Source organism: Aspergillus pseudodeflectus (genome assembly GCF_044049435.1).
Source record: "Aspergillus pseudodeflectus strain CBS 756.74 chromosome Unknown BJX68scaffold_40, whole genome shotgun sequence".
In the NCBI taxonomy this organism is placed as follows: Eukaryota; Fungi; Ascomycota; class Eurotiomycetes; order Eurotiales; family Aspergillaceae; genus Aspergillus; species Aspergillus pseudodeflectus.
In genome coordinates this window covers 1-27,302 of record NW_027263816.1, presented here as the reverse complement: position 1 = coordinate 27,302, position 27,302 = coordinate 1, and the positions used below count along the sequence as shown (strand labels likewise).

Genomic DNA, 27,302 nt, shown 5'->3' with positions numbered 1-27,302 from the left:
TTCCATTTTGCGAGTTACGAGTACGGAGTACGACTCAGGCCTTCCATGACCCGTGGGCCGTTTATTATTATTTGAAAAATTTGATCATACTTTCTCCATCTTCTTGGGCCTCTCATTAGCACTGTTTCTAATCGGGCGGCTGTCTCAAACTTTTGTCTGCTGCCTTTTTCGCCTCTCTTTCGTCTCATTCAACGCATTCAGCAGTGTGTCTTGCTCAATTGCCTAGTACTAATACCGTCGACGGTCCTGCGGCGTCTAGATGTCACGGTAAGGCTTTGGAACTTCTTTGAGGCTTCGACGGACTGATGTATGTTCCACCTGCTTCTCCTCCCCCTCTTCCAAGGTTCTCCTTCCTCGCTCCCCGATTTGTCTTGTCTCTTCCCTTCTCCACCTTTCTAATTTCTGTACTCTTAGCTTGTCTTGCATCATGTCTATTCAATATGCGCTGCTTATCGTCCGGTGACAGCTGACTTTCTTTTTCTCCCTTTTCTCTCCGTTTAGTGGGTGCAACATACACATACCCGTCGTCCTCGATGTGATCATTATTGCTCCGATCTCAACTTCTCCACCTCCACAACCTTCCCCCCGGCTCGACTGCCTTTTGTCTCTTCTCTTTCTCCGGCTTCGGTGCTTTCCTTCGTGATGGCAGAAGGTTTGGAAAAGAGAGAGCGAAGAAAGAGTTTGGGTGCGTTTGGCCCACTGTCAACAACAGCCAATCCCGGTCCTATCCCACTCGACCGTTCGACAACCCATGATGCGAATGTCCTGCGAAAGAGACAGCGGCGCAATTCGGGCTTTTTTGGGGGCAGGAACCCCAGTCCCGTGAGAGCTCCTGCCGGCCATCGCGGGCCGGGTACCGAGAATCCAACTCCCCGAGTAGCGTCTTTACCTACGATCGCCGTTGACGGTCCTCCTCGATCACGCCGAAAATCACTACAGAAAAGACGCACTTCCGTGTTCGGCTCCCTTCGGTCGCTCCATTCGCTCGATGATGACGAACAACGCCGACATTCCCGTGATGGTGAAGACGTTGGGAATGGAGTGGGATCGATCATCTTACACCATGGCGAGATCCAGATCACCGGTGGAATGTGGAGGAAGAAGAGCCAATATCTTGTCCTGACCGATACTCATCTTGTTCGTTTCAAGAGTCTGAACAAGGCAATGGATATGTTTCCGTCTATCCCTCCATCAATGGCTCGAACGGCCGTAAACCGACAGTCCATCGCATCGATCAGCTCCTTACAGGATCCACAGCTCTCTGCCACGGGCGACGCCTCCTCGGGAATCCCATTGAACAGCATTGTTGCTGTTTACATGCTTGATAATGAAAAACCGTCGGCGTCAGTAGAGGTAGCCTACATGGACGAGCGGACACAAAAGACGACATTTATTCAAATGCAAACGCCGGACCTTCAGGAGCTCAATCTTTGGATGGTCGGCATTCGATCGGCAGCTGAAATGTCTCGTGGCACTGCTCCCATGCAGTTTGATTCAAGAGCGTTGGACTGCGTTGTCAGAATGCTGGAGCACGAGCGCGATTATGACCCAGAAAGCTTTCGTATGTTCCGCGTTATTCAAATGGCCTCCAGCAAATCCGCGGCGCGGGCGTCATCCTCGGACGAACTTACGAAACTATCACCTACTGGATGCTACCTTGCGCTTGGGATGCACAAGCTTCATCTAGTCGCGCTGAATAAGATTACCAGCCGCGGTTCAACAACGTCACTGACTGACCTCGACACTGCATCTTCGTCCTTCGGCCTCATGAACCTGACGGGTCTATCAATGGAGTGGGGTGATGACAGCCTGCATTTGACGTTTCGAGTTCCGCTCCAGAAATCATGCTCAATGTTTCTGGCATCTGTGCATTCATTGGAAATTGCCTATTGGATACGGCAGCAGACCGAATATCTCCGCCCGCTCTGGCTCAAGCAACCTTATGATTTTATCGTGCCTCGAGACCTAAACAACGAAAGCAACTTCCCTCCCATATGCCTGGACGAAGATTACGGCTGTTTCGATCGGACTCTGGTGGCCTACTGTGCAAGCTATGACATTGACACCTCAAATATACGATACACTATTGACGACCAATGCGATGATGCACCTTGCTTCAGATTGCTACGGCCGGCGTCGCCTCGTCAGAGTAAGTATACGGCGCTGGAATTGATCGCCCTCATGCGAGCACTGAGATATAACGAAGCCTTCCGTTCAATCTCATTTAGTGGAGTGAGTCTGGATGTGATCCAAGGCCTGCGGGATTTACATGGCATTGACAAAGATGCATTGCTAACCCGTGCAAACGCTCAAATAAACGTTCCCGGCCAGGAGAGTCTGTCAGTCCTGTCGCAGGAAATTCGAGCACTGACTTTGAAGAGCAAATGGCTACGACGTTTAGATTTTTCCTATACACTAAGCCGAACACCCAAGTCTGACAAGGAGAGCCACGACCCCGGCTGTGGAATTCCCGAAGCGATATTTCCCATTTGCCGTCGTGAACTCACAAGTGTTGACTGGGTCGTTTTGAACGGGATCAAACTCGGTGACTCTGACTTGGATTATCTTGTTGACGCAGCTTCGCAACGGGGGAGCCATTTCCGTGCTCTTGAAGTGGGCAATTGCGGCCTGTCAGTACACGACATTGACCTGCTCCTTTCAACTACTGTTGCCCAGGTTTCGACTCTCGAGGCCATTAATATCTCCGGCGTACAAGGCCGCATCAAACCGGATATGCTCCAGCAATACCTTGGTTATTTTGGCCAGATCAGGAAACTTGATTTGTCCCGCATTGCTAGAACCTCTGGTCCTGAACCTCTCATATCCGCCCCGGTTCTGTTCAATTGGCGACTCGAAGAGCTTTCGTTGAGTAGGACCGCTGTCAATAGGGAGACGGTGGACTCAATAGCTACTTACTTGGCCAGCGATCGCTCTGAACGTCTGCGAGTTGTTCGCCTCGAACAGTGCGGGCTCACGGGACAAGATGTCGCAATTTTTCTGCATTCGCTAGCGGTCATTCAACAAGGCCGTGATCTCCACCTGCACGTCAATGACAACCGCTTGGACCTCGGCTGTTCATATCTCTGTGATGCCATTGCCCAGGGCAAAACACCGTCTCACTTGTCGATGAGGATGATTGATTTCAAGAGGGAAGAGCAGTTTCAGGACCTAGCCGAAGCCTTGCGGAAGAACCGCACTTTAAAATACCTTGATATCTCCAAAGCATCCCTTCCATATGACGCTGGGCCAGAAACTTGCAAGTCGCTGCAATTGATGTTTGAGGAGAACGACACACTCGAGGATCTAGATATCAGCGGCGAGAGTGCACATCTGGATGTCGCACGGTTTGGGATTGGTCTCAACCTGGCGCTGACTGGTTTGAAAAAGAACAAGTCCTTAAAGGTGCTGAAAATTGAACATCAGAAACTCGGGCTACAGGGTGCCAATACCCTGGCTTCTGTATTAGAAAGCAATACCAGTCTCCGTGAGGTTCACTGTGAGAACAATGATATCAACCTCCAATCGTTTACGGTGCTTGTCAATGGGCTCCAGAAGAATCGATCCTTGCTAAGCCTGTCGTGTATGGATCTTGACAGAACCCGATCACTTGACAAGGTGCGCCGAGAAATTGACAACGTGAAGCGGGAATTGAGTCTCTCTCAACACTCGACTACGAGCTCTCTCCGCAGATCATTGCATGCTGCAATCAATGCGAAACATATCTCGGTCGCCAACAAATTCGCCAACAAGCATTCACATGCTCAAGGTCATATACGTGCTACTGCAAGCTCACTTTCGGCTGTCGAGAGCTCTAGCCCCCCTGGAAACCAAGAAATAGAGGCCATCTTGCAGTCATTGAGTTCGAAATGGGACACCGAAGTTGCTCGTTTACGCCGATATCTCTTTCGAAATTACAACCTGACCAATAGCATCACTGAGAATGGAGTCGAGCTCATCGGCGATGATGCCTCGAGCGATGGGCGTCCTGCAACCGCAGCCAGCCTCGGAACTATGCTAGAGCAGATGAAGCTGGACGTGACCCTGTCCACCAACGAGATCCACCCCCCAATTAGTACACAGAGTACGCCACCGCAGCCGCCACCCCGCGAAGCAAGCGACAGTCCGCATCTAGAGATTTTCCAGAGTCTCGACACCTGGAGTAACCTAGATGATGAGCTCCAAAAATCTCCCTACCTGTTATCAGATTCTGATGCCGCTTCTCGCACCTTCCCATCAGACTATGCCGTGTCTACTTCCTCTACCCGTTCTGGGCTTCCAATCCCTGTTCTACCGTCAGCTATCAGCAAATCGAGTAGCGTCCGCAGTGCTCGGAGTTCTAGTACCGTCTCTACAAGCACTGGGACAGGCGCAAGTGCCAAAAGTGCATACGGAACAGCTTCCTCAACACTCAGAGGCTTCCTCTCCTCGAGAGAGCGAAGGAAGCTAGAAAGCATGAAATCCGGGGCAGTGTGTGTATCAGGTGATAGACCGCCAACTTTGGACTGGTCGCCACCTCACTTTGACCTGGGAGACTTTCGCTACTAGGTCTTTGCTCGGGCCAGTTTATGGCTCTGGGCAGATGCATTGCTCACAGAATGATTTATGAAGCCCAATGATCAAACAGTCTAAACACCATTTTCGCATTCGCAGCTACAGCACTTTGAACCAATTCTTACGCCATTCGGTCGAACTCGGTCTGCTGGTCTGCTGGTCTGAGACACTGCTGCATCAAGTTCCCGCTGTTTATGTCGATATACCCTCTTTCCAAATCTCATTTTCCTTACTCTTACCATTTGGAGCTTCGATTTTCGGCTCAATTCGGTCCCTCTCCGTCCTCTGCGCCCCCTTTTTCCCCCGTCGTCTTTCAGGCACGAGAGCGAACATTCAAAAGACACATGTCGCCGCATCTGATGACATTTATCCCACCTCACCTCGGGCATCTCGAGCATGCCAACGGCAACTGAAGATTCTAGGTGCATCCTTGTTCTCTTCGGCTTCGTTTTTCTTTTATTTCTCCAACATGACTCAATTGTTAATGACATAGAATATCACTCAGCCTTGGGAGGTTTGTTTTGCCCCGTGCAGGGTGGGGTGTGGGGAGGGGGCGCACGCTTTTCTCTTGTGTTGCGCTATCTTATGGCGAAGTTTGGTGTAATTGACTGGACCTGTTTTGAGCATACCTGTTCCCTTTTGTTGATACTCCCAGGCGGGCGTTTGGTCGGATGGTGTACATATACTGGGTAGGACGATTGTATATATAAGATCAACTCGAGATATGTGAACATTAGTGGTTTGCTCTAGGGATAAATACCCGTAGATCATCATAGTGCAGGCCTCTAGAACTCCATTATTCAAGAATAAGAACGCTCCAAATGAATAATAATACACGGTACAACAGAGTGAGTGTACCTAGAAAAGACTCGTCTGTAAATGTACGGGATACATTATGAACATTAGACTTTCACGCCATCCAGAACAAGCATTCCGAGCTCTTTATCTTGTCTCTCCTGCGTCTTGCGGAGCGCGCGTCCCCTTTTGGTGAGATCTTTCAAAGTCTGGTGGAAACTGCTCGACTCGCGCCACGCTTTGCTGCTTTGTCCATGAACAATAGCGCGGCGTTTCAGGCACATCTCGTAGTATCTGGCAACCTGGCGTCCTTCCAGCTCGCATATTTCGAACTCGACGGCCCAGTTATCGTGGGGATTGAGATTCTCTGGTCGTGGAACAGGTTTGTCGTTGACGCGGTTGGCGATGGTTAGGGTCATGGCGCCGAGCTCACGGGCCTGGGTTCCAGGGGCGGCGATAGCCTCGCCAAGAGCCTCTGCTTCTTTTCCTTCTTGTTCTTCCTCGGAGAGGGGTTCGGGTGAGGTATCTTCGGATGCGAAATGTTCACTAGTTTGATCGTCCGCCTCCGTGGCCGCGGTGGACTCCTCCGATTCATCTTCAGTAGGCTCGAGGTTCAGGATTCGTCGCTCAATCGCGTCAATCTCGGCCTTGTTTTTGGTTTGAATGGCTTCAATCTCTTCGTCGGTCACAGGCTCGTAAAAGATGTACATATACGGTGTATCGGTGGGCCGTGTCTCAAAGTGGAAGCGAAGGGACCTTTCAGGAAACTTGGCTGTGGCTTTGTTCAGGACTTTGTTCCATAGTTGGAGGCTCAGGCGGAACTCTGCGTCGCCGAGCGTGGTATCCCACTGGCCATGCAGGGCTTGGTCCATTTCTGGCAAGCTAATGTACTGGAAGCCAAAGATTTGTTGTATATTGTGATATGCCACAAATATACCGTCCATCCGCCCCATGCGGACCTGAAGAGAGTATTTGAGAAAGGCAGAGCGAATCATATCATAATACTCGCGCTCGTACGACTCAAAGTCGCCGAAGCGTGATTTGATTTGGTAACCTAAGCCTTGCTCAAACTCGCTTGCATTCTGTCGAATTGAGACAACTGCACGGGTCTTTAGGTCGAACATGCCGGTCCCTGGAAGGCGCGGGTCGTATGCATCTAGCTGAGACCTCATCATGAAGTCTCCTAGTGTCGAGTAGTGGTAACTTTCTGGAGTGAGTTGTTCCTCAGCCGCAGTGATTTTGTTTTTATGAGATCTCCGGTACCGCTCAAAGTACTCCTTTGGGACAGTGAGAAGCTTCTCCATTGACTTGCCCAAGCTCATTAGAACGTTGGCCGAATCGTATTCCTTATCGGCATCTATCGCGTAGACGCCATCGTGGTACCGCAGGAAGATAGCTGCAGGAGCACGCGAAACCTGTGTATAGTTCAACGCTGTTGGTGTGAAGCCTCGCGATACTGCACTGGTATTGATCGGGCGCCATGCTGAGAGCAAATAGTGAAAATGGGATAGAACGGATGTCATGCTCGACGTAGAGCCGATGTATTTCCGCTTGTGCTGTATAGCTATATCCCGGAGGGTGCTGTCGCTCGAAGAGGTGATGTAATCTTTCAAAGCTGCAAAGTCGAATTCGGTCACGGGCATGATGGACCCTAGGTAAGGGTCAAAATTATGAACGCGAGTCCGAGGATCTCGGAGTTGATAGACTCCGGGGCTTTGAAAAGGAAGCCTTGTTAGCATACAGGTAAAAGAAAAAAAAAATGGTAGAACGGACTACGTACTTGAATAGAACTCTCTCCAAGCCGTAAGAGAGTTGCGGGACTTGCTGCTGAACTTTCAGCCGCACCTCTTCACATATGTTATCATTTCAATGTCCACCAAAGTTGACAGGTATAATTCATACCTTTGAATCCAGATTTTTTACTCTTCACAGACGTCACTTCACGCGTTCGGGACACTATCGCTTTGCGGACGAGTGTTGGAGGTTCAGGAAATGTGTATGTTTTTTGGGCATTGGCTTTTGCTCCTGATTTCTCTCCACCATCTAACTGGGAGACTATTTCATTCACTGCAGATACGAACTTTGGTTGATGTTCTCTGAAAGGGGTCGCTTTTTCAGCAAACTTGCTCTTCTCTCTCAATGTCGACTGGGCTTTTAGAGTCTGTTACAACAAACAAAATATGGATTAGCCTCAAGATACAGAGCCAGGTCAGACCTGGAGCAAATAAACTGACCTCTGTAAGAGTCAAGAAGGTATCCTCAATTGATTTTGCGGAACTAGCCTTGCTTCTGGAGTGAGTCTTGCCTTTTGAGGCAGCTCGGGTTCGTCTACTGCGGCGAGTTTTCGACTTCGAAGCATCTTGAGTGTGTTTATTGGGGCAAGCCTTGCCCCGAGAGTCTTTTTCATTTGGTTGCCTTGACTGCGTCGCTGCCGAACCTGATTGCGACCAAGATGTTCTGGAGAACAGTCGTGCCTGGACACGACCCACGGCTAAGCAGGAAAAGCAGACATGTTCACGGAGAATGGGGTCTGGAGCAGACCGCAGCAATGTCCGAAACATTCGGCATGTATATAGGATGAATGCTGAAACAACTCTTTTTTGTGGTGATTGGGAATAGCATGATTGAGAAGAAGCGCGCGACCTGGCGTTCATTGAATCTTTTTTTCTGACCGCCTTTCTGCAATATACGAGCGTCATGTATGATACAATACAGAGCTCTGCGTAATATTTAAGACTCCGAATCCGGGGAGGGGGGTTTTGGACCGGAGAAAAAAAAAAAGCCCCGCTCACAGGAAAAGTTACTCGACACTCTATTTTTTCTGCTTTTTTACAGATCTTGACACCTGCTCGTGCGTTTAGCAGATCGGCGCCTGTCATACTCCTCTAGAGGTATAGAGGTAAGTTTCATTTGATCGTCTTTCTTTAGAGATTGCCTCCGTCCGTGCATAAATAGAGAGGGGTATGTGGGCAACCAACTGCCCCTCCACCCGTTCGTCGCTCAATCGTATACAATCCTTTTCTAACATTGGTTTCGGTATAACAGGTTTTCTCGAGACCCCTCGCATCACAATGGCTCAGGAACGTCTGCGCATCCTCGTCGTCGGCAGCGGCGGGCGTGAGCATGCCCTGGCGTGGAAACTCAGCCAGTCGTCCCGGGTCGACATTGTCTACGTCGCTCCAGGGAATGGAGGTACCGCCGCGGGTGCCTCAAGCAAGATTGAAAATGCCAATATCAAGGGAGACGACTACCCAGGGTTGGTGGCTTTTGCCCAGGAGAACCAAGTCAACCTTGTCGTTCCCGGCCCAGAGGCTCCTCTAGTTGATGGAATTCAGGGATATTTCCAGGCCGGTTTGTCCAGCCATCCTCCCGAAAATCCTCCATATCAGTTAATGACGGTTTTGAAGTCGGTATTAGGTGCTTTGGTCCATCAAAAGCCGCCGCACGTATGGAGGGCTCCAAGGCCTTTTCGAAAGATTTCATGAAACGCCAGAACATCCCCACTGCCGCGTACGAGAACTTCACAGACTATGAGAAAGCACGCCAATATCTGGCTAGCGTCTCTCATAACGTCGTTATCAAGGCCGATGGCTTGGCTGGCGGAAAGGGTGTCATCATTCCTACAACCAAGGAAGAGGCCCACCAGGCTCTCCGCGAAATGATGCTTGATCGCCAGTTTGGAGATGCCGGAAATGAGGTTGTCATTGAAGAATACCTCGAGGGAGACGAGCTCAGTGTCTTGACCTTCAGCGACGGCTACTCGATCAAATCCCTCCCCGCTGCTCAGGACCACAAGCGTATCTTTGACGGAGACCAGGGGCCCAACACAGGTGGTATGGGCTGCTACGCCCCAACACCCATCTCTTCGAAGCAGGTCCTTGAAGAGATTGACCGCACAATTGTTCAGCCATCTATTGACGGCATGAGAAGGGAGGGTCAGTATACAGCACTTTCCGAAACTCATATTGTATATGCAAGCGAGGCTAACATATCAAAAAGGTTTCCCTTTCGTTGGAATCCTATTTACTGGACTGATGATGACGAAGAACGGCCCAAAGGTCCTTGAATATAATGTGCGCGGCGGAGACCCAGAAACCCAGACTCTACTACCTCTGCTTACCGACGATACCGATTTGGCGGAGATCATGGTGGCGTGCACAGAGCACTGGCTCGACGGCGTTTCCATCAAGATCAAGCCTGACTTCTCCACCACCGTTATTGCGGTTGCTGGCGGATACCCTGGGTCATATGCCAAGGGCAAAAAGATTACCCTGGACCCTGCCCCAGAAGGCACCTTGATCTTCCATGCCGGAACCAACCTCGCTGGAGCTGAGCTACAGACTGCTGGTGGACGAGTGATTGCCGCTACTGCCACCGCATATAGCCTTGAAGAGGCCCTGCGCAAGAGCTATGCCGGCATTGAAACAATTCACTTTGAAGATATGTTCTACCGCAAGGACATTGCGCACCGAGCCTTCCGACAACGCGAGGCCCAGCAGTCACTGACATACGCCTCTGCCGGCGTCTCCATTGATGCCGGTAACGACCTGGTCAACATGATCAAGAGCAGCGTTGCGAAGACCAAACGCCCCGGAACTGATGCCGTTATTGGCGGCTTTGGCGGCCTCTTCTCTCTGGCTGCAGCCAACTCCGCTTACCACCCCGAGTCTCCCACTCTTATCGGAGCCATCGATGGCGTCGGAACCAAGCTCAAGATTGCACACGCCGCGGGCATCCACAACACTGTCGGTATTGATCTTGTCGCCATGAACGTCAATGACCTCGTCGTCCAGGGAGCTGAGCCTCTTTTCTTCCTGGACTGCTATTCTTGCGGCAAGCTCGACGTCAGCACTGCCGCCGCCTTCGTCACCGGCGTTGCCGACGGCTGTATGCAAGCTGGCTGTGCCCTCATCGGTGGCGAGACTGCCGAAATGCCGGGTCTCTTCATTGATGAGTCCTACGACGCGGTCGGAGCCGCCGTCGGCGCCATAAACACCTCCGGCCCCAACGCCCGCACTATCCTCCCAGACACATCAGCCATGAAGGCCGGCGACGTTCTGCTTGCCCTGGCCTCCTCAGGCCCCCACTCAAACGGATACTCACTCGTCCGCAAGATTGTCGAGCGCTCGGGCCTCAGCTACAACGACCCCGCCCCCTTCTCCATGTCCTCCTCTTCCTCTTCCTCCTCCACCGATACCCAGACCCTCGGCCGCGCACTCCTAACACCGACCCGCATCTACGTGAAACCCCTCCTCAAAGCCCTCAATTCCTCTTCCCCGTCTTCAATCAAAGGTCTCGCTCACATCACCGGCGGTGGTCTCGTCGACAACGTACCCCGTATGCTTCCACCAACCCTAACCGCGCACATCGACGCCAAGTCATGGACGCTACCCGCTGTCTTCTCATGGCTCAAGAAGAACGGCAACGTTTCTGCGCACGAGATGACCCGCGCCTTCAACTGCGGTGTCGGCATGGTCATCGTTGTGGAGAAAGGATCCGAAGCTGCTGTCAGGGACCTCCTCGAGAAGGAAGGCGAAACCGTCTACCAGGTCGGTGAGCTCAGGATCAAGGCTGAGGGCGAGGAGCCCTGTGTTGTTTCTGGACTCGAGACCTGGGATGCTTAGAGGGCGACGGTCCATTTTCAATCTATTATGTTCTGTGCATAGTTTGTTGGGGTATCTGGCAAAGAGAAAAGAAATGGCTTTGTTTTACTACTATTTATGCGTATGACCCTATTCGCGGTATCATCTAGACTCTATGCAGTCTCGTCAATGATATTGATTTCACATCATTCTACACATGTGCATCCATCCTTCCATGTAGACTAGAGGAGGCGCTTCTCTTGTGATATTTTCAAGTTCGTATTGATTCCATGTGTTACGCTACCAAAAATTACACATACATTTACTAGTAGACTAGTAGCAGTAGTAGGATAGTTTTGCCGCACCTGCAGCGTGAAGGGCAAAGCTTCGTGGGAATTGCTTGGGCTTAGATATCACTCTGAACTGAAGATCATTAATTAGCATACTAGTAGACGTGGATCTGATCAAGGTGGGCAGTATGCGCGGTGCGTAGAATATGGACAACTCGTAGCTGCAATGTAGATTATATATATCTTCCGCTGTGATAGAGTATTTTGATAAGAAACAGCATAGTTCCGCATGTCTTCTGCGGCACAAAGCAAAGACACTATCATATCATCGTACTCTGTACTAGGGTGTATTTTAGTTGGTTACTTCTCCATACTATACTGATATCAAGTTCGCTGCTAGTAACGCGCTGGGAGAGAATGTCGACAATTCCAAGGTTCAAGGGAGGAAACGGGTCAGATGAGAATAGGAGAACAAGCAGAAACAAGTAGTGGCAGAGACGCTCATCAGCTTCACGGGAAGTCCAAATTCTCAGCAGTAGTGCCTAAAGGTGGAACTTCACGGAAAGGCAGAAAGCAGTCCAAATGAGACAGACGGATTCAAACAAGGATTGAAGTATAATGGAAGCTTTCCTTTCACCGCGCTGGCCATAGAACCCATGTACATCGACTTTTCTTGCCTTTGGTCTCCACAAGCCGCCATTCGAATTTGCCCTCCCTGCGCCGAGTGACAAGCACCTCAAACAAACCATCTCTATTCCACAGCTAAAAATCAAGTTCCTTTTTCAGGCATTCTTCCTCCTAGTGCGAGTCAGAGACGGCTCGTAAGCCACCGTTTATCTCCGTTTGATCTTTTAATATAACAGGAAATACGCGACAACGACAAGATACAACGCAAGAGCTGCAGCAGTTATCAGACCTGGGCCAAGTTCAACTCGATTGGAGACATGCGAGTCCGTACCTTAGAAGCACTTGCGGTGGACGATCGAAGGACCGCTCTCGTCGTACTCCTGCTTGGAGATCCACATCTGCTGGAAGGTGGACAGAGAGGCAAGGATGGAACCACCGATCCAGACAGAGTATTTACGCTCAGGAGGAGCAATGATCTTGACCTTCATGGAAGAGGGAGCAAGGGAGGTGATCTCCTTCTGCATACGGTCGGAGATACCGGGGTACATGGTGGTACCACCAGACTGAGACATGTTTGTTAGTACCACACTAGCGACTGAAAAGAAAACGGAAAGCTTCGTACCATGACAATGTTTCCGTACAGATCCTTACGGACATCGACGTCGCACTTCATGATGGAGTTGAAAGTGGTGACGTGGATACCGCCGCTTTCCAGACCGAGAACGCTAGGCTGGAAGAGAGCCTCAGGAGCACGGAAACGCTCGTTACCAATGGTGATGACCTGGCCGTCAGGGAGTTCGTAGGACTTCTCGAGAGCGGAGCTCTGAGAAGCGTTCTGGATCTCCTGCTCGAAGTCGAGAGCGACGTAGCAAAGCTTCTCCTTGATGTCACGTACAATTTCACGCTCAGCAGTGGTGGAGAAGGTGTATCCGCGCTCAGCAAGAATCTTCATCAGGTAATCCGTCAGGTCACGACCAGCCATATCGACACGAGAGATGGCGTGGGGAAGGGAGAAACCCTCGTAGATGGGGACGACGTGGGTAACACCGTCACCAGAATCGAGAACGATACCGGTGGTACGACCGGAAGCATACAGGGACAGAACGGCCTGGATAGAGACGTAGAAGGCGGGGGCGTTGAAGGTCTCGAAGACAATCTGGGTCATCTTCTCACGGTTGGACTTGGGGTTGATGGGGGCTTCGGTCAAGAGGATAGGGTGCTCCTCAGGAGCGACACGGAGCTCGTTGTAGAATGTGTGATGCCAGATCTTCTCCATGTCATCCCAGTTCGTAACAACACCGTGCTCAATGGGATATCTGAGCGTGAGAATACCACGCTTAGACTGTGCCTCATCACCGACATACGAGTCCTTCTGACCCATACCAATCATGATACTATTTCAATAGTCAGCGGCCACCATCCAATTGATGGACAACTCATTGGGGAAGATTTACCCATGGTGACGGGGGCGACCGACAATGGAGGCTGCGCGGCGATGGTTAGCATCCGGATTGTGGAGATGGCAGTATGAGTGAGTGGGTGAGACGGGGGTCTTCACCGCCCTGGGTGTGCCCGCTGCGACGCAAGAAAACAGCCGACAAACTTCATCAAGTGTACTCGATCGCAGGAGGTAATGAAGGCAGTACTGAGGGGTACAGGGGTCCGTGTAGTAAAGCATTGAGGGTTCAACTTACGGAAGACGGCTCGGGGGGCATCGTCACCGGCGAAACCGGCCTTGCACATACCCGAACTAGGAGGCTTAACGTCAGCATAACAAATCGGGCCATGCATGGGTCATAGAAAGCATGACAAGTTGGAGGTATCGTTCTGATTGATTCCCTCTAACCAGTAGCCGCCAATGCCCAGCTAATACAGTGAGGCGGAAAGGTCATTGCGACCAGCGGCGAAGCGAGGGCGGATGTTTGGGAACAACAACGCAGGATGGAGTGGGCATCCCAGAAGCCATCAAAAACAGAGTCTTGACATACCCATTGTCGATAACGAGAGCAGCGACTTCCTCTATAAGAGACAAGAAAGTCAGGTTAGCGCGAGGTTTGGGAGATTAGAGGGAAGTGGAGGGGAGGGGAAGGGGACAAGCGAGGGAAGCAAGGCGTTGAGGTGGCAGAAACCTTACCTTCCATGGTGTCTAGGAGTAGATTAAGAAGCGAACTACAGAGAACAAAGAAGGAAAAAAGAAACGAGGATGATGGGAAAAAAAAAGAGGAGGAGAGATAGCTCGAGGAGATGTGGTGGTGATTGTTGTTGGGGGAGAAAGTGGAGGAGAGAGAAGGGGAGAGGAAGGACAGTTCAGCAGTCGAGAGTTTGGTGGTCGGTGGTGGAGAGCGAACGAGGGAACGGTCAGTCGACGGAGTAGTCAGCAGCAGCTAACAGCGCGCCAGAACTGAACAGAACAGAACAAGTCGGAGGGAAAGGGGCTGGAAACTGGTCAAGTCCGCTGCTATGATTAGGCGCCAAAGGGGGCTTAGTCTCGTCTAGGCCCAGTTGCTGTCACCGCCACACCCAGGTCTTTCTTAGGTATGATATTTGATGTGCAAAGATTTCGCTGCTATTTCCAGCTCAATTGGTCGGTTTTATACAATTTCCGCGAGAGTGTTGCCTCTCAGGCAGAATGATTTCGTCCCCCGGGCTGAGGCGTCCTCTGCTCCCCAGTTGAGATGATGAATCCTCGTGGGGCACACGGTGAGAATCCAAGGTTGCGAGAATGGTTCAGCCCGGCGTGTCCCAAAGAAAAGGGTCTCCTCAATCGCCCCTCCTATTCGTTCTATTATTATCATCGTCATAGCTAGACTGAACGGCAAGTAAGCATGATGACGACTCGTCTCTTTTACTAAATGGCCCCAAGAATGCCTGAAGGGGAATTCAGGCTCCCGTATTGATTGCCCCGCGTCTAGATTAGGAAGGTTTACTTTGAACCAGTGGACTGAATCTAAAGCCGCAAAACCCCTTCCTTTCGGTAGTTTGAGGAGGGTTCCCAGTCCCTTTGGAATCAAGGTCTTTATCAAGAGGAAATTTACAAGGTCACAACCATTACGAAGAACCTGGTCTTGGACTCTTAGATTGGAGAAGGCCGGTCCTTACCGCCTTTTCTATGTTGTAGATCGGCCATCGTTACAACGCCATTGTCGAGGCAGACTTTAGATGAATCGAGAATTGCGAGCGTAATTTTATCGAACAGCAACTTGCGCAGCGACTCAAAAAAACTGTAGATAATGTATTGACCAAAGCCTGGCTGATCCTCAGCCGCATTGCGATGTTGTATGACAGCATCGCGGGGCTCAAGCATGGCGGGGTAGAAAGTCAGTGCGATCTTGAAACCGCTACCAACACCACTTACTCTAGAGCCCCAAGAAGGTTGACAGTGATTGGTCTCAAGGAAGGTAAAAGGACTGCTCGAGTCTCAGGGTTAGGAGGCTGCATCTTTGTGCGTTCAATGCTCCGTGCGCGTCCACTTGGGCGTGTGCTTAGCGTAGAATGGTGTCGAAAGCCGTCGCGATTGCTTGAAGCGTCTGGAATCTGGATCAACCAAGAGTGGTACCGCTGCTACGTAAATCTAAAATTCAATCTCCATTATATTCTTCTGCTCGACATTCATTCTTCTTTATAGATACCTTTTTGAACACAAAAATTCTAATTGACATACTTGTTTGATCCATTATCTTACTTTACACTTCATTCCACTTTGTGCAATCAATTTCTATCTCAAAGTTAAAAAATCATCGCATCTACACTATGGACCCCAACATGAACAATCTCCTCAAATGGGGGATTCGAAACTCGACGAAGCCTGACCAAGCTGGCACCACCAATACAAGCACAGAAAACAATGCGTCTCAACCTAACCACAACGTTACCCCGGAGATGCTCAACGCGCTGTTCGGCGGTCCCTCCGAAGCCGACCTAATGAAGGCCGCCATGGAGGCTCTGCACTCCGACGAGGTCGATCTTGAAAACAAGTTGATTGCCTTTGACAATTTTGAACAGCTAGTCGAGTCTATCGATAACGCGAATAACCTGGAACCATTGGGCCTCTGGACCCCGCTCGTCGAGCTTTTGAAGCATGAAGAACCGGAAATGAGAAGCATGGCGGCATGGTGTATTGGGACGGCTGTGCAGAATAACAAGAAAGCTCAGGACAAGGTATGAACCTGCATTATTAGTAAATGTCTCTGATTTTTCCACCCTAAGATTTGAACGCGAAGATATGCTAATGATATTCTTCTCTGTGCAGCTCATCGTCATGAACGTCATCCCTACACTAGTTTCTCTAGCCACAACAGATAAGAACCTCGCAGTCCGCAAGAAGGCCGTCTATGCCATCTCATCTGGCGTACGAAACTACCAGCCCGGCATGGACGTGCTCACGAAACACCTACCAGAGGGCTATGCCAAGAGCGAAAAAGTCGACGCCGGAGACATGGCGGCTATTGATGCCATCATGGACAAATTGCGGTCACACCCCGTACCGTTGTCGTAATCGCTGCCGCCACATTCGTGTGTAGAAGGAACTTGAATTCTGATGCCTTATATCCATTTTGGTGTACCATCACGTGGTGGATTCAGATGGCAGGCAGACGGCAATCACAGCATCTGCACGAGTGGCTGTTTCATGTGAATTGCGACCTCACTATGGGACAGGTTCCTATGATAAAATGCGCCGCTGAACAATGTCACCTCAAGAAACGTCGCTCAAGGCGCATACAGTATATACGTACAACAGGACTTGACCCTTGGAGCACTCAAGGGCAGCCTGTCGGCGGGTTGGGCCGCCTCTTACGCAATCTTTTCAGGGTTCAAAAACAGACATCTCTGAATAAATAATATTGGCGCTATCGAATGCAATACAGATAGCAAAGAATTCGCAATAGAAAACCATTCACGCCGGCCAGCAGAACTACAGTATGAAAGCAAACAAACTCGCATTAAAGCGCGACAGACGCATGTCATTTAACAATCATATAAGAACGTTCAATATAGTATACTCTGGAGGGCAACTCCCTAACCAATAACACAGTAGACTCGGCGCTCTAGAGTTGTAGGTTGTATGTGTAGTCATCTTCGATGTTCTGAGAGACCCATAGGACAATCGAGCTGTATTGCGTGAGCAAATTTAGAAAACTGCACCCATCTAACAAACAATGTACTCACCTAAGCATAATCAGCCCATTGGCAACAACATTCGCAATCCCAAAGTAAAGCGTTGGCAGCGGATAACCCTTAATAAGGTACTTGAGAACCATGACCGTCTAGTAAGCCAAAGCCAGTCACCTGTTAGCAATCGCCATGCCTACACGAGCGGGATTAGAGACATACCACACTCCCCGCCAAACCCCCAGCGAGCAACGCAAACCCAAGAAACAGCACAAAACGCGCCTTCCATGCAACGCCGTTTCCGCTATAGCTGAAGCTGTCGGCCTGTAGCCGCGACTTCTCGATCGAGTTAATGACAAGCATTCCGAGCGCCGAGCAGATGCCGGGAATCCAGTCTGTGAACTTGACGTGGACTAGGGAGCCGTTGCGCGGGCTGTGCGAAAAGGCTGCGGCGTCGATGAGGAAGAAGAAGCCAAGGGAAAACTATGTAGCCACAAGTTATTTGTTAGTACTTGAATAACTTCGGATCTTCGGGTGTGATGGGTTTGCTTTACCAGAGCGCCTGATGCGTAGACGCCTGCGTTGCGGACGGTGGAGTTGTTAAGCCATTCCGGCTTGTGGAAACGCCATAGACGGTTGCTTTCAGAGTCCATTTTTTTTGTAGATTCGTCGAAGAGTTCAAATAGCGATTTCGAGTTGGTGTGAAGGCGTGGGAATAATTGCCGGGCGTGTAAGCCATTGCTGACTTGGATAGGAGGTTGGATGACGATGGGTGCAGCTGCTCGGACCCCGGAAAATCCCGTTCCGGAGTTCCTATACAACTGCGACATCGATAGATGCCCTAACAGGGCTTAGTCGAACTGTCTATACCTTTATTGTAGGCTCTTGATTTACATTAGTCAGTGAGAGGATGCTGAGATTTGGATGAGACTTGATTCGATTGAATATCGTGGCTCCTCACTATGCAAATCACTATATACTCTACTTCGTAACTTCGTAACCTCTTAGCCTGGACCAGCCAAAGCTCAGTGCTCTTCTTCACAAAATAATTTCAAAAATCCATCAATATATGTCATCGCCTTGGCCTTCTCCAGCGCAGGAGGTATAGACCTCGAGCCATCCGCGCTCATGGCTGGTTCCTTTAGGTACTTGCGTAGGGCGAATGTTGATGCTCGGTAGGTCGCGTGATACATGGCTTTGAACTCGTCTTCATCAGTGTTTGATGAAGAATGAAAGGCTGCGTTGTCTCCTTCTTTTACTTCGCCGCCTGGGGTATCGACATCAGGGTGAGAGGGAGGATTGTGAGAAGAAAATGGTCTTGTCGAGCGGTTATATCCATAAAGTCGCATACAGGTCAATATGGTACGGGTTATGGTGTTTTTGTTGTCCGATAGAATAGTGTCAGCATCCTTCGGTTTTGTCGAAGCCTCGTGCCCCTCAGAAGATAATAGCGCAGGCGAGAAGACACTACCTCCTTGTGTTGAGGTTTCCATCAACTGGGCTGGCGCCGGTGTACACTTTTTGGAAGCAAACTCACGCGCGTGGCCCCGGTTGCTGGATGGCCGCGGATGCTCCGTCCGAGCATCCAAGATCTTATTGGGATTAAGGTTCGAACTGATTGAGAGCGATCGGGACTGATGCGACGCGACCTTGCTCAATATTGGAAGTGAAGGTTCCTCGGATTCCCGTTTTACTTTGAGATTTTGCAACTGTTGTGGTGATTGTGAAAGGCTTTGGGCCATCAGCTGCGAAACAGCTTCGCCTCCCTTGTGCCGCACTCTTTTGTGATGCTGCGCCACAGACTCGAATAAACTTGCGACGCGCTTGCGCTTAGGGCTCGGGGAATGGAGATCTGGGAGAAAGTGGGCGAATTGTTCGTGACCGGCAAGCGCCCCCGCATCATCTTGACAGGGAAGAGCCGCAGCTCGTGCGATGAGAGTTCCTGATATTGGCGTTGCGTATATCCTCAATTCTTGCCTAGCAATACTGTAGAGCGGATCCTCGAGCGCCGGCGAGGATGATACGGGTGGTGTGGGCGGCCGTTCATACAAGGTTGTTGTCGAAAGAACGCCATATACCAACAGGTCGGTGGCGGTAGGACCCGTGCTCCTCGGGCGTATGGCGCCATCAAGACTCACAAGGAAACCCACGGGGCACTGAATAGTCTGAAAGCGATCCAAGTCCTCGTCTTCTAACCATATATTGGCGAGCAATTTGTGCTTCAGCCATCGCGAAGTCCTCGGGTCGTTTGTATGGAGTTCGAGGTTCGGGCCCACGCGCGCATAGAGCGGTATTAGAGCTGGATTAACAAAGTTGCGAAAAGCAAGTGTAGAGTGCCTGAGTATGTCCAACTGCCCGCTAGTGGTTCGATCGATGAACTGTAGATCTAGATATGGTAAGAGAGAATTATTCCAAGCCCGACGGGACGGGTAGCTTCACCTGTAAGTTGTGTTTGCGCATCCAGTGAAATAGCGCCGGACCAAATATCCATTTTTCAGAACTCTCTGCGAGCAAAACACATATCACAAGCGTGTCATATTTCAGGGATAGTGCTGTTGGTAAGGAATGATCGGGTGGTTGCATGAGTAGACTCAACTGATACGAAACGCGCCAAAGCAGAAAGCGCGTAATCACGTGAAAGGCCCATTCCATACATACATAGTTGAAGTTGGAGCCTGAAGGTAGCAACGTTCTCGTCCACCTACCAACAAGCGAGTGACTATTCATAGTCTTCGGGGACATTCAACATGCGTATAGTAATAGACTAGACCACTTGGACCCACGCCTGCAATTTCTCTATATAACCGCACAAGTGGCTATAGTACATCAAAAAAATCATATCGCCCAATAATGGATAGAGGAATCAAATGGAATTAATGTCGGGTCCAAATCAAGAATCTCAAGCCTGTTGGGAAAAAAAAACATTCATTCAAATACCAGATGCAGAGTAGGTAAACATTCGATACAAGCTCCATGAGAGCGCGCTAAAAGAATGATGCAACTATTCTGGTAACGGGTCATCCTGTCTCTTGTCTGGCATGTCATTATCAACTCAAAATTCCTCTTGCTCCCGGAAAAACATGGAGAAGCTGATAATAGTGCCGTAGATCAAAAGACCGCCGAGTATGGACATGATCATGGCGGGGACCTGGATAGCGCCGCTGTGCGCTAGGACGGCCGGTAGAGCTGGAATGGGTTATATTAGCCAAGCTGGGAGCGAAATGAGAGCATTGTCTGCGTCCAAAGCTGGTGCGAATCGAAAGGTCGAAACATTAACCATGTGCGGGAAGCGTTTGAAGACTTACCGATACCCATCAGTACCAAGAACCCGGTGAGGAAACGCCCAAAATCCGCAACGGCATTGCCAGAGCTATCCATAAAGTCATCCGGATTCGCGCATCGTGAACAAATCCAGTTGGGGAGCGGCGCAATAACGTAGGTTGCAACAACGGTCAGTGGCAGAAAGTTGTGCCAGAGGGCCGACGAGAGAATGACGAGGAGAAAGCCAATGGCGAGAACCTGTATTGAGTGAGGTCAAGTCAGTAACAAAAGATCAAGCGGACACGGATCGCATACGAAGGAGAGAGCGATGATTGTCTTGAGTCCAGCCGTCATGACTGCGGAGATGCAAATGCGTCGAGCTTCCAAGCAGAGCGGGCAGATGTAGTAGACTTGGTACTGCACAAACAGGTTCCGACAGATATGCTACTCTGTTATAAGAGCAGCTCGCGAGATGGTCAATAGCCGAGCCTCTGCCGATTAAAGCGAGTGTTCGATGGATCAATGAGGAGACGAATGCGGGTGACGTGAGGTTGGACTTGGGCGGCAGCTGAAGGCTTGGCAGCCTGAGGCGCCCAGGCCACCACCGCCCATCGCCAACGCTGGAGCTTCCCTCCAACTCCATGCTTCGTCAGTTGCTGTCTGCCTGCTGTCTCACTCCCGTCTTTCCATCAAATTTTCTTCTTTCCTCCTGTCTTTGCCTCTGCATCGCTGCCGGCCATTGCTTCAGAATTGAACTGTGTTCCTTTACTCGCATAATATCGCCTTGTCCAAGCTCTCAACATGTTCAGGAACAACTACGACAACGATGCGGTCACCTTGTATGAGCTTCCCCAATTCACGCCTCTTGAAGACCTCAAAGCTAATAGTCTTGGCTTGCTGAAGCTCCCCCCAAGGTCGGATATTCCAAGTAGAATATGCACAGGAGGCTGTGAAGCAGGGTTCCGTTGTGGTTGGACTAGTCAATAAGACACATGCCGTGCTCGTCGGCCTCAAGGTTTGGATTACACAGCTTTATTGACCTAAGACTCAATTATAGAAAGCTAACACAAAGTGTGCTTGTAGAGAAACGCTGAAGAGCTCTCCTCATATCAAAAGAAGATCATTGAAGTCGACTCGCACATGGGCATTGCTATCGCCGGCCTAGCATCCGACGCCCGCGTGCTTTCCAACTACATGAAGCAACAGTGTCTCGGGTCCCGAATGACCTATGGTCGTGCCATGCCGGTGGACCGTATCGTCACGCAGATTGCGGATCGCGCCCAAACAAACACGCAACAATACGGAAAGCGGCCATACGGTGTGGGCTTGCTTGTTGCCGGAGTTGATGAAGCTGGACCGCATCTTTTCGAATTCCAGCCCTCCGGTATGACTCAGGAGATGGTGGCCTGTGCCATTGGAGCAAGGTCTCAGATGGCCCGAACGTACCTGGAGCGCAACCTCGACCAATTACATGACTCCTCGCGGGACGATCTTATCACCCATGGCCTCCGGGCTCTCAAGGAGACCCTCTCGCAGGACAAGGAGCTGACAGTAGACAACACATCTGTTGGTGTCGTTGGCCTAAAGGAGAGTGGAAAGGTTGAGAGCTTCAAGCTCTACGAGGGACAGCAGCTCTTACCGCTCTTGGAGGCCCTGGAGCAGTCGGACACTGGAGAAACGAGAGAAGAAGAGACAATGGAGGTGGATTCATAAGTGTGAATGTACTCGATTAGACATGAAAATGCCTTGCCCTGGTACCGAAGACAATACGACAGAAATCCAGTCATGCCATTGCTTTCTATTCGTAAACCCATGTCTCTAAAATATCTTACCTCTAAGCTACCAATCGATTGAATCGGGAACCTACTCCTCCCCCCAATTCAGCTCCATCCTCCCGTCGCTGATTTGATACTGCACCAGTTTCGGCCAAACCTCCTCAACACTCTTCGCCTCCACTAGAATCCTCCCATTCTGCTCGGAGATGTACCCCTCCTTGACCGCATTGCGCACCCAAGCCAACAACCCATCCCAATACCCGCCCACATTCAACAGCACAACCCCCAGATGATGAATACCCAACTGATTCCACGTCGTCATCTCCATAACCTCTTCAATCGTCCCAAACCCACCAGCCAGCGAAACAAACCCGGACCCAGGCCCGCCCTCCCGCACCTTCTGCGCCATGAGCCGCTTCCGCGTATGCATATCCGGCACGATCGTGGTGATCCCGTATTCCGACGTTGACTGCGCGCTTGGATCGGTGATAATGCGCTCGGCTTCCTTGCCCCCGCCACCGGCAGATGTAGATCCAGACTGCGTCTCTTGAGCGTTATCGCCGCCCTTGTTATTGTAGCCTGGTTCAACGCGTACAAGAGCCCGTGGGATGACGCCGTGCACGGACTCGGGACCTGAGAGTGTAACTAGTGTACGGGCAATCTCGCCCATGAGGCCCTTTGTGCCGCCGCCGTAGACGAGCTGGATGTTGTTCTGGTGGAAGATGTGGGCTAGGCGGCGGGCGGTTTCCATGTGTGCGGGGTTTGTACCTTCCACGGAGCCGCAGCTGTTTTGCAATCATATTAGTAATTGGTTATTCAAGTGGAGTAACAAGTTTGAGTTTGCAAGAAGTTGAGAAGGAGTTAAAGATGTAGATAGCTGCTTATAGCGTGGAGAGTCATTGCGGGGGAGGGGTAAAAACTTTACATGAGCGACACTTACAAAACGCAGACGACAGGACGTTTGGAGTCGGAGCTCGCCATTTCTGTTGGTTCGATTGTCAATTGGGTTGTAATTGGAAAGTAAGTCTATAATCTTGGAGAAACAAGGTTATACGTGTTATAAAGGTGACATTGAGAAATAGGCGGCGATTTTCACGAGGGATGAGTCAGGAGGGGTTACTTTCCTTGGAGCACCGTCCGTATTACTTTAAGCAGTTACACCCTAGCTTACCCAACGATAAACGGTGATCCCACGCAGATCAGGATATATACTAATATAGACTTTCCCTTGAGCCTAGATGCGTAGATTTCATTGGCATTGGGTATCAAGATTGGACGTACATTCAAGACTAATTCCCCGGTTTGCTCTTTTTCTTCCGGAGCTTGGGCTCTTCTGCAGCGCTCGCGCCCTTTTCGGACGCTTTCCCTGGCGTATCGACCTTGGCTTGCGGTGTTGCCGCCTTGACTGGCGCGGAGGCGGTGGTTGGGGCCTGTTGCTGTTGTTTCGAGGCCACACCTCGATCCGCGTCTCCAGTTCGGGATAGAATGAACGATCCAGGTTCGCCCATTAAAGGGCTTTCGTCCATGTACTCATCGCCATACCGAGAGAGAAGATTGAATGACTCAGCGAGCATCTTCATGTCGTGCACCGTTGAGCTGGTACCGATTTGGGCTCCCTCGAGAGATTGTGCTTTATTCGTAGCATCCGCGTCAGGCACCGGGGTGTTTTCTTTACTCGCTTGTGTCAGCTGACTGGCTTCTGTCGACTTTGGCGCCGGCGGGAGGTACGTGTGGCCATGTGACGGGCTGAAGATTGGTAATGTTGATGCAGTTTTGAGCAGACTTGTGAGAGACGTCACTGCCGAGAGCTTTACAAACGTTAACCTCGACGACCACCAAAGAACAAGAAAGGAAGTCATACAATCCGATTCCCCACAACACTCGCGACCGAAGGAGCCATATAGATGCAATCACCCACCACAAAGAACGTAGCCAAAACCACGACTTCATCCTCAAACCCCGCCCGCTTCCGCCTCGTTTGTTTCCGAATCACCCAGACATTGGAAGGCTCATGTGCGAATTGCGCATTGGCCCCCGCTGCAGCTTGTAAAGGATCGTACGCAACCACGAATTCCAACCCTTGCATGGACTTGAGGCGGTTCTCAAAAGCCTCGCGGGTCTCCACGAAGTGCCGAAAGGCTTCATTGTAATTCGCTTGGATGGCTAGCGAGGCGTTGTTCGAGGTTGCGTCGAAGAAGGGGGATTCGGCGAAGTAGAAGAGGACTAGCGCATTGACCACAATTAATTGCATCAATCGAGAAGAGAGAGAGCTTGTAAAGCAAGATTTAGCGAGAGAGAACCCTACTGTTATTTGAATGGAGGTATCCGCCCATCATTTGGACGTGAGATGGCGATCGCCATAGGATTTCCTCCAGGGAGGAGGGGTCTTGAGGATCTGCCATTCCGGAGGCTACCACAGTGTTGGCTCTTGCCCGAGAGGGTACGGCGATGTATTTGTGGAAGGGTCTACTAATGTTGGATATGATGCTTTGCGAGGAAGAACGAGTCCAACCTCCGCGGAGGACATGAAGTACATGACTTTGTTTGCACTGTTTGCATCGACCCCACAAAATTTATGGCAAGTATAAACGAGTGTGAAGTATAAGTGACGATGTTCAGGTGTATAAGGATCGTGAGTCAATGCCAATTTTGAGTTGGGAATCTGTTCAAGAAGTCATATCAAAAGCCAGTGCGCCATAACCCTCGCTGAATGTTGAATCGCCCCGTCTATCCGTCTAGTATAAAACTCATATCAATCGTCCAAAGGCAACTGTTGAAGATCGTTGCCATGCAAGATATACATAAATCGAATCATGTCTTGTCTGACGGCGTGAAAATGCCACAGACCGTTCGTAACTTGGTGAGCATCTCATCCCACTCAGCCTCGGCGCTGCTTAATATAGTCACCGCACCTCCAGCTCCGATGCGCCATTTTTGAGCATCATCGTTGTCGCTGGAGGAGGTAAAGGCCGTACGGATCAGGACTGAGAAGCTCCCGCCGCCTCCGAGGTCTAGAAAGCCCATTACTCCCGAGTAGATCCCGCGCTTTCTGCCTTCGATTGATGAAAGGTGCATGCAAGATCGTTCTTTCGGCGCACCGGTCATCGATCCAGGTGGTAGACAACGCTGTAATGCTGTAAGACCATACCCGGACATATTCGAGGAGTGTAGCCGTGGCATATTCTTTGCGGCATATCCAGGCCGACACGGGTCAATATGCCCTTTGACGTGGGTGATCATTTGGTAGACTCGTCCGTGGTCCTCCACTTCAAGCAGCTTCTCCACCCGCACACCATTCGCACCACAGATACCGTAGAGGTCATGCCGTATAAGATCCGCAATCATGAGGTTCTCGGCCATTTCTTTCGTTGACCCTAGAATCTCACGAGCCCTTTCCAGAGTCATGCTGCGAGACTTTTTCACGGTCCCCTTCATGGGTTTCATTTCAAGTGTAGATTGTCTGTCCCAGTTTAGGAAGCACTCCGGACTGCTGCTCACTATTTTCACGTCTCCGAGTCTGGCAAAGGCACTAAATGCGGCAGGGTTATACTTCCGAAGCCGTTTGTACAGCTTCCATGGGAATTGGGCGCGTCCAAGGGCAGTATCTGGCGAGGGTAGGGTGACGGAGGTCTCGCCAGTGAGGCATAGTTCGTAAGACTCTCCAGCCCTTAGTTCCTCCTTGCACGCCTCAATCTTGTCAAGATAAGCATCCTCGTCTGGGAACCTTATAACACTCTGTTTCAGAATTGATTCCAAAAACTCTGCATCCGTCGCGGATAACCCATTTGTGCCAGAAACGCCATTGAGAAGTTGCGATGTCGAATCTAACCAGCCAGCTGGTAAATTATCCTCCGCCCTAGTAGATTGTATGGTAATTCGGCCCGTTTCGTTGTCAACTATGATGCTCCTGTCGATCCAAAGCAAGCTGACATCTGCAGGATCTTCAACGGCGGTACTATCCCGGGATGGATAATTATTCTGAGCGCTGGGATTCTCTTGTTTTGGGTGAGCAAGACAGGCCAACCCTAGCTCGTACGAAAAGTATCCAAGAAATCCTGCCCAGAATGGAACTCTGCTATCTCCAGAGTCAACCTTCTTCAAGTCCATCAAGTATCTCAGAACGTCCCAAAACTGGGAAACTGAAAGATATGTCTCGACATTGCTGTTTGATTGCTTGGATATATCGTGTAACTGAGCCAAGGCTGATACCTTTTCCATATATAAGAATTGTTGTTGAGCATAGTATTCCAGCCGCCAGCTGCCTGGGCTTGGTACAGATATAACACTGTATCTGCCATTAGACTGAAACAAAACAGTTGGAAAACCTGGATCATTGAGACATTCGCAAATCGTCTCAGCGTCAAGTTGAGAATTGGCAAAGGAGCGTGACGCAGAATGTTGCGTAGACGATGAACTCCAGGTAGCCATTTCGAAGGCAACGTCGGGCAAGCTCATCGCTTCATTGTAAGGTCGAATTATGTCAGTAGGTAGGCTTCCATAGCCTTCGCGCCCATGTCGTTTGTTGTAGTTGGCGGCCATTTCCCACCATGATCGAAGCAAATCGTTACAAGCATCTCGGTCAGACTTGCAAGACTCTGGGTGAAACTGTACACCCCAAAACGGCTTCTCCCTGTGCCGCACAGCCATTGGTATACTTATTGCGGGGGTAGAAAAGCCACTAGGTTGGATGGATAGCCATGCTAGGATATCGAGGCCCGGTTTCATGGGCGCTACCCCATTGCGTGGGGTGAACTTTGGCTGGTCATCAAACTTGGCGTATAATGAATGATAGAGAGTGACCTCTAAGTCCTGTACATTCGCGAATATATCCCTCTGTGAGGTCGTGATCCGATGAACTTGTCCATGTAAGGGCTCCGGGAGTCGCTCGATGGAAACACCATGGTGAAGGCACAAGCTCTGAAACCCCAGACAGATGCCCAGGACAGGAAGCATATTCTCAGTGCTTAACTTCCATAAATCTGACATGACACCGACATCTTCAGGAACATTGGGATCCCCTGGTCCTGGCCCTAGAACAACCGCATCGTAATGCCGCAAAAATTCCACCATATTGCCGTCGGGCCATTCGGCATCTATCATCATGACAGTGACTCGGGCCACAAGGACCTCTTCGAGCATGGCGACCACGTTGTAGGAGAATGAATCATAGGCATCAATGTAGAGTAAACTTTTCTGATGCACATCTCGACTGTCTGCTGGAGAATGGCCAGCATGCGACCCTGTCCAATCACCTAGTAGCGGCGCCATCGGTCCTAGACCGGATGATTGTGAAAAGAAGGAGGTGGGGGAGG

General features: G+C 50.5%; 12 protein-coding genes across 12 annotated transcripts; 4 read left to right on the top strand and 8 right to left on the bottom strand.

The window, feature by feature from the left end:
• The first annotated feature begins 197 nt into the window (after positions 1-197).
• On the top strand, positions 198-4,585 carry BJX68DRAFT_146411 (uncharacterized protein). The gene has a single exon (XM_071036582.1). It carries the CDS (start codon positions 643-645, stop codon positions 4,543-4,545), a length of 3,903 nt encoding a protein of 1,300 aa, XP_070896193.1. The 5' UTR covers positions 198-642; the 3' UTR covers positions 4,546-4,585.
• Positions 4,586-5,269: 684 nt separating this feature from the next.
• Positions 5,270-7,975, bottom strand: BJX68DRAFT_242676 (Pet127 family protein). The gene is made up of 4 exons (XM_071041026.1): positions 7,581-7,975; positions 7,249-7,507; positions 7,127-7,193; positions 5,270-7,059 (listed from the first exon to the last, which is right to left on the bottom strand). Exons 1-4 carry the CDS (start codon positions 7,905-7,907, stop codon positions 5,454-5,456), a joined length of 2,259 nt encoding a protein of 752 aa, XP_070896192.1. The 5' UTR covers positions 7,908-7,975; the 3' UTR covers positions 5,270-5,453.
• A 116-nt stretch (positions 7,976-8,091) lies between these two features.
• ade1 (bifunctional aminoimidazole ribotide synthase/glycinamide ribotide synthase) lies at positions 8,092-11,142 on the top strand. The gene is made up of 4 exons (XM_071041025.1): positions 8,092-8,245; positions 8,392-8,697; positions 8,754-9,281; positions 9,346-11,142. The coding sequence occupies exons 2-4, from the start codon at positions 8,418-8,420 to the stop codon at positions 10,968-10,970; spliced, it is 2,433 nt and encodes an 810-aa protein (XP_070896191.1). The 5' UTR covers positions 8,092-8,245; positions 8,392-8,417; the 3' UTR covers positions 10,971-11,142.
• A 1,035-nt stretch (positions 11,143-12,177) lies between these two features.
• Positions 12,178-13,986, bottom strand: act1 (actin ACT1; the record flags this gene model as incomplete). The annotated part of the gene is made up of 5 exons (XM_071043275.1): positions 12,178-12,408; positions 12,468-13,239; positions 13,536-13,595; positions 13,834-13,864; positions 13,980-13,986. 5 exons carry the CDS (start codon positions 13,984-13,986, stop codon positions 12,178-12,180), a joined length of 1,101 nt encoding a protein of 366 aa, XP_070896190.1.
• A 1,609-nt stretch (positions 13,987-15,595) lies between these two features.
• On the top strand, positions 15,596-16,340 carry fes1 (Hsp70 nucleotide exchange factor FES1; the record flags this gene model as incomplete). Its single annotated transcript, XM_071043274.1, has 2 exons — positions 15,596-16,003; positions 16,095-16,340. 2 exons carry the CDS (start codon positions 15,596-15,598, stop codon positions 16,338-16,340), a joined length of 654 nt encoding a protein of 217 aa, XP_070896189.1.
• Positions 16,341-16,787: 447 nt separating this feature from the next.
• BJX68DRAFT_146225 (UPF0220 family protein) lies at positions 16,788-17,727 on the bottom strand. The gene is made up of 4 exons (XM_071036581.1): positions 17,509-17,727; positions 17,177-17,437; positions 17,012-17,109; positions 16,788-16,954 (listed from the first exon to the last, which is right to left on the bottom strand). The coding sequence occupies exons 1-4, from the start codon at positions 17,605-17,607 to the stop codon at positions 16,891-16,893; spliced, it is 522 nt and encodes a 173-aa protein (XP_070896188.1). The 5' UTR covers positions 17,608-17,727; the 3' UTR covers positions 16,788-16,890.
• A 252-nt stretch (positions 17,728-17,979) lies between these two features.
• BJX68DRAFT_269498 (uncharacterized protein) lies at positions 17,980-19,445 on the bottom strand (the record flags this gene model as incomplete). The annotated part of the gene is made up of 2 exons (XM_071046369.1): positions 17,980-19,340; positions 19,394-19,445. The coding sequence occupies 2 exons, from the start codon at positions 19,443-19,445 to the stop codon at positions 17,980-17,982; spliced, it is 1,413 nt and encodes a 470-aa protein (XP_070896187.1).
• A 406-nt stretch (positions 19,446-19,851) lies between these two features.
• BJX68DRAFT_146093 (Vps55 family protein) lies at positions 19,852-20,743 on the bottom strand. The gene is made up of 3 exons (XM_071036579.1): positions 20,531-20,743; positions 20,260-20,473; positions 19,852-20,140 (listed from the first exon to the last, which is right to left on the bottom strand). Exons 1-3 carry the CDS (start codon positions 20,567-20,569, stop codon positions 20,007-20,009), a joined length of 387 nt encoding a protein of 128 aa, XP_070896186.1. The 5' UTR covers positions 20,570-20,743; the 3' UTR covers positions 19,852-20,006.
• Positions 20,744-20,867: 124 nt separating this feature from the next.
• Positions 20,868-21,999, top strand: pre5 (proteasome core particle subunit alpha 6). The gene is made up of 3 exons (XM_071041024.1): positions 20,868-21,054; positions 21,119-21,230; positions 21,299-21,999. The coding sequence occupies exons 1-3, from the start codon at positions 21,017-21,019 to the stop codon at positions 21,926-21,928; spliced, it is 780 nt and encodes a 259-aa protein (XP_070896185.1). The 5' UTR covers positions 20,868-21,016; the 3' UTR covers positions 21,929-21,999.
• A 4-nt stretch (positions 22,000-22,003) lies between these two features.
• BJX68DRAFT_146074 (LOG family protein) lies at positions 22,004-23,326 on the bottom strand. Its single transcript, XM_071036578.1, has 4 exons — positions 23,272-23,326; positions 23,111-23,201; positions 22,931-22,973; positions 22,004-22,775 (listed from the first exon to the last, which is right to left on the bottom strand). The coding sequence occupies exons 3-4, from the start codon at positions 22,969-22,971 to the stop codon at positions 22,079-22,081; spliced, it is 738 nt and encodes a 245-aa protein (XP_070896184.1). The 5' UTR covers positions 22,972-22,973; positions 23,111-23,201; positions 23,272-23,326; the 3' UTR covers positions 22,004-22,078.
• med6 (mediator complex subunit MED6) lies at positions 23,106-24,508 on the bottom strand. The gene is made up of 4 exons (XM_071036577.1): positions 24,296-24,508; positions 23,852-24,213; positions 23,272-23,798; positions 23,106-23,201 (listed from the first exon to the last, which is right to left on the bottom strand). The coding sequence occupies exons 1-3, from the start codon at positions 24,390-24,392 to the stop codon at positions 23,280-23,282; spliced, it is 978 nt and encodes a 325-aa protein (XP_070896183.1). The 5' UTR covers positions 24,393-24,508; the 3' UTR covers positions 23,106-23,201; positions 23,272-23,279.
• On the bottom strand, positions 24,481-27,291 carry pabA (aminodeoxychorismate synthase pabA). The gene has a single exon (XM_071041023.1). The coding sequence runs from the start codon at positions 27,256-27,258 to the stop codon at positions 24,802-24,804; it is 2,457 nt and encodes an 818-aa protein (XP_070896182.1). The 5' UTR covers positions 27,259-27,291; the 3' UTR covers positions 24,481-24,801.
• Positions 27,292-27,302: the final 11 nt, after the last annotated feature.

What these genes read in the sequence shown, in the direction of transcription:
- pabA (XM_071041023.1), bottom strand. Translation starts at nt 27,258, where the DNA reads ATGGCGCCGCTACTAGGTGATTGGACAGGGTCGCATGCTGGCCATTCT.
- BJX68DRAFT_146411 (XM_071036582.1), top strand. Translation starts at nt 643, where the DNA reads ATGGCAGAAGGTTTGGAAAAGAGAGAGCGAAGAAAGAGTTTGGGTGCG.
- med6 (XM_071036577.1), bottom strand. Translation starts at nt 24,392, where the DNA reads ATGGCAGATCCTCAAGACCCCTCCTCCCTGGAGGAAATCCTATGGCGA. An exon ending in ATACCTCCATTCAAATAACA is followed by an intron (nt 24,214 to 24,295) that starts GTAGGGTTCTCT and finishes TCAATGCGCTAG; the next exon opens with TCCTCTTCTACTTCGCCGAA. An exon ending in GTGTTGTGGGGAATCGGATT is followed by an intron (nt 23,799 to 23,851) that starts GTATGACTTCCT and finishes ACGTTTGTAAAG; the next exon opens with CTCTCGGCAGTGACGTCTCT.
- BJX68DRAFT_146074 (XM_071036578.1), bottom strand. Translation starts at nt 22,971, where the DNA reads ATGGCGAGCTCCGACTCCAAACGTCCTGTCGTCTGCGTTTT. An exon ending in CGTCCTGTCGTCTGCGTTTT is followed by an intron (nt 22,776 to 22,930) that starts GTAAGTGTCGCT and finishes ATTGCAAAACAG; the next exon opens with CTGCGGCTCCGTGGAAGGTA.
- BJX68DRAFT_146225 (XM_071036581.1), bottom strand. Translation starts at nt 17,607, where the DNA reads ATGGACTCTGAAAGCAACCGTCTATGGCGTTTCCACAAGCCGGAATGG. An exon ending in GGGGTTTGGCGGGGAGTGTG is followed by an intron (nt 17,110 to 17,176) that starts GTATGTCTCTAA and finishes TTGGCTTACTAG; the next exon opens with ACGGTCATGGTTCTCAAGTA. An exon ending in AATGGGCTGATTATGCTTAG is followed by an intron (nt 16,955 to 17,011) that starts GTGAGTACATTG and finishes CACGCAATACAG; the next exon opens with CTCGATTGTCCTATGGGTCT.
- pre5 (XM_071041024.1), top strand. Translation starts at nt 21,017, where the DNA reads ATGTTCAGGAACAACTACGACAACGATGCGGTCACCTT. An exon ending in GACAACGATGCGGTCACCTT is followed by an intron (nt 21,055 to 21,118) that starts GTATGAGCTTCC and finishes GGCTTGCTGAAG; the next exon opens with CTCCCCCCAAGGTCGGATAT. An exon ending in CCGTGCTCGTCGGCCTCAAG is followed by an intron (nt 21,231 to 21,298) that starts GTTTGGATTACA and finishes GTGTGCTTGTAG; the next exon opens with AGAAACGCTGAAGAGCTCTC.
- BJX68DRAFT_242676 (XM_071041026.1), bottom strand. Translation starts at nt 7,907, where the DNA reads ATGTTTCGGACATTGCTGCGGTCTGCTCCAGACCCCATTCTCCGTGAA. An exon ending in CCTTCTTGACTCTTACAGAG is followed by an intron (nt 7,508 to 7,580) that starts GTCAGTTTATTT and finishes TTGTTGTAACAG; the next exon opens with ACTCTAAAAGCCCAGTCGAC. An exon ending in TAAAAAATCTGGATTCAAAG is followed by an intron (nt 7,194 to 7,248) that starts GTATGAATTATA and finishes ACATATGTGAAG; the next exon opens with AGGTGCGGCTGAAAGTTCAG.
- ade1 (XM_071041025.1), top strand. Translation starts at nt 8,418, where the DNA reads ATGGCTCAGGAACGTCTGCGCATCCTCGTCGTCGGCAGCGGCGGGCGT. An exon ending in TCAGGGATATTTCCAGGCCG is followed by an intron (nt 8,698 to 8,753) that starts GTTTGTCCAGCC and finishes ACGGTTTTGAAG; the next exon opens with TCGGTATTAGGTGCTTTGGT. An exon ending in TGACGGCATGAGAAGGGAGG is followed by an intron (nt 9,282 to 9,345) that starts GTCAGTATACAG and finishes CATATCAAAAAG; the next exon opens with GTTTCCCTTTCGTTGGAATC.
- BJX68DRAFT_146093 (XM_071036579.1), bottom strand. Translation starts at nt 20,569, where the DNA reads ATGACGGCTGGACTCAAGACAATCATCGCTCTCTCCTTC. An exon ending in CAATCATCGCTCTCTCCTTC is followed by an intron (nt 20,474 to 20,530) that starts GTATGCGATCCG and finishes CACTCAATACAG; the next exon opens with GTTCTCGCCATTGGCTTTCT. An exon ending in CTTGGTACTGATGGGTATCG is followed by an intron (nt 20,141 to 20,259) that starts GTAAGTCTTCAA and finishes AACCCATTCCAG; the next exon opens with CTCTACCGGCCGTCCTAGCG.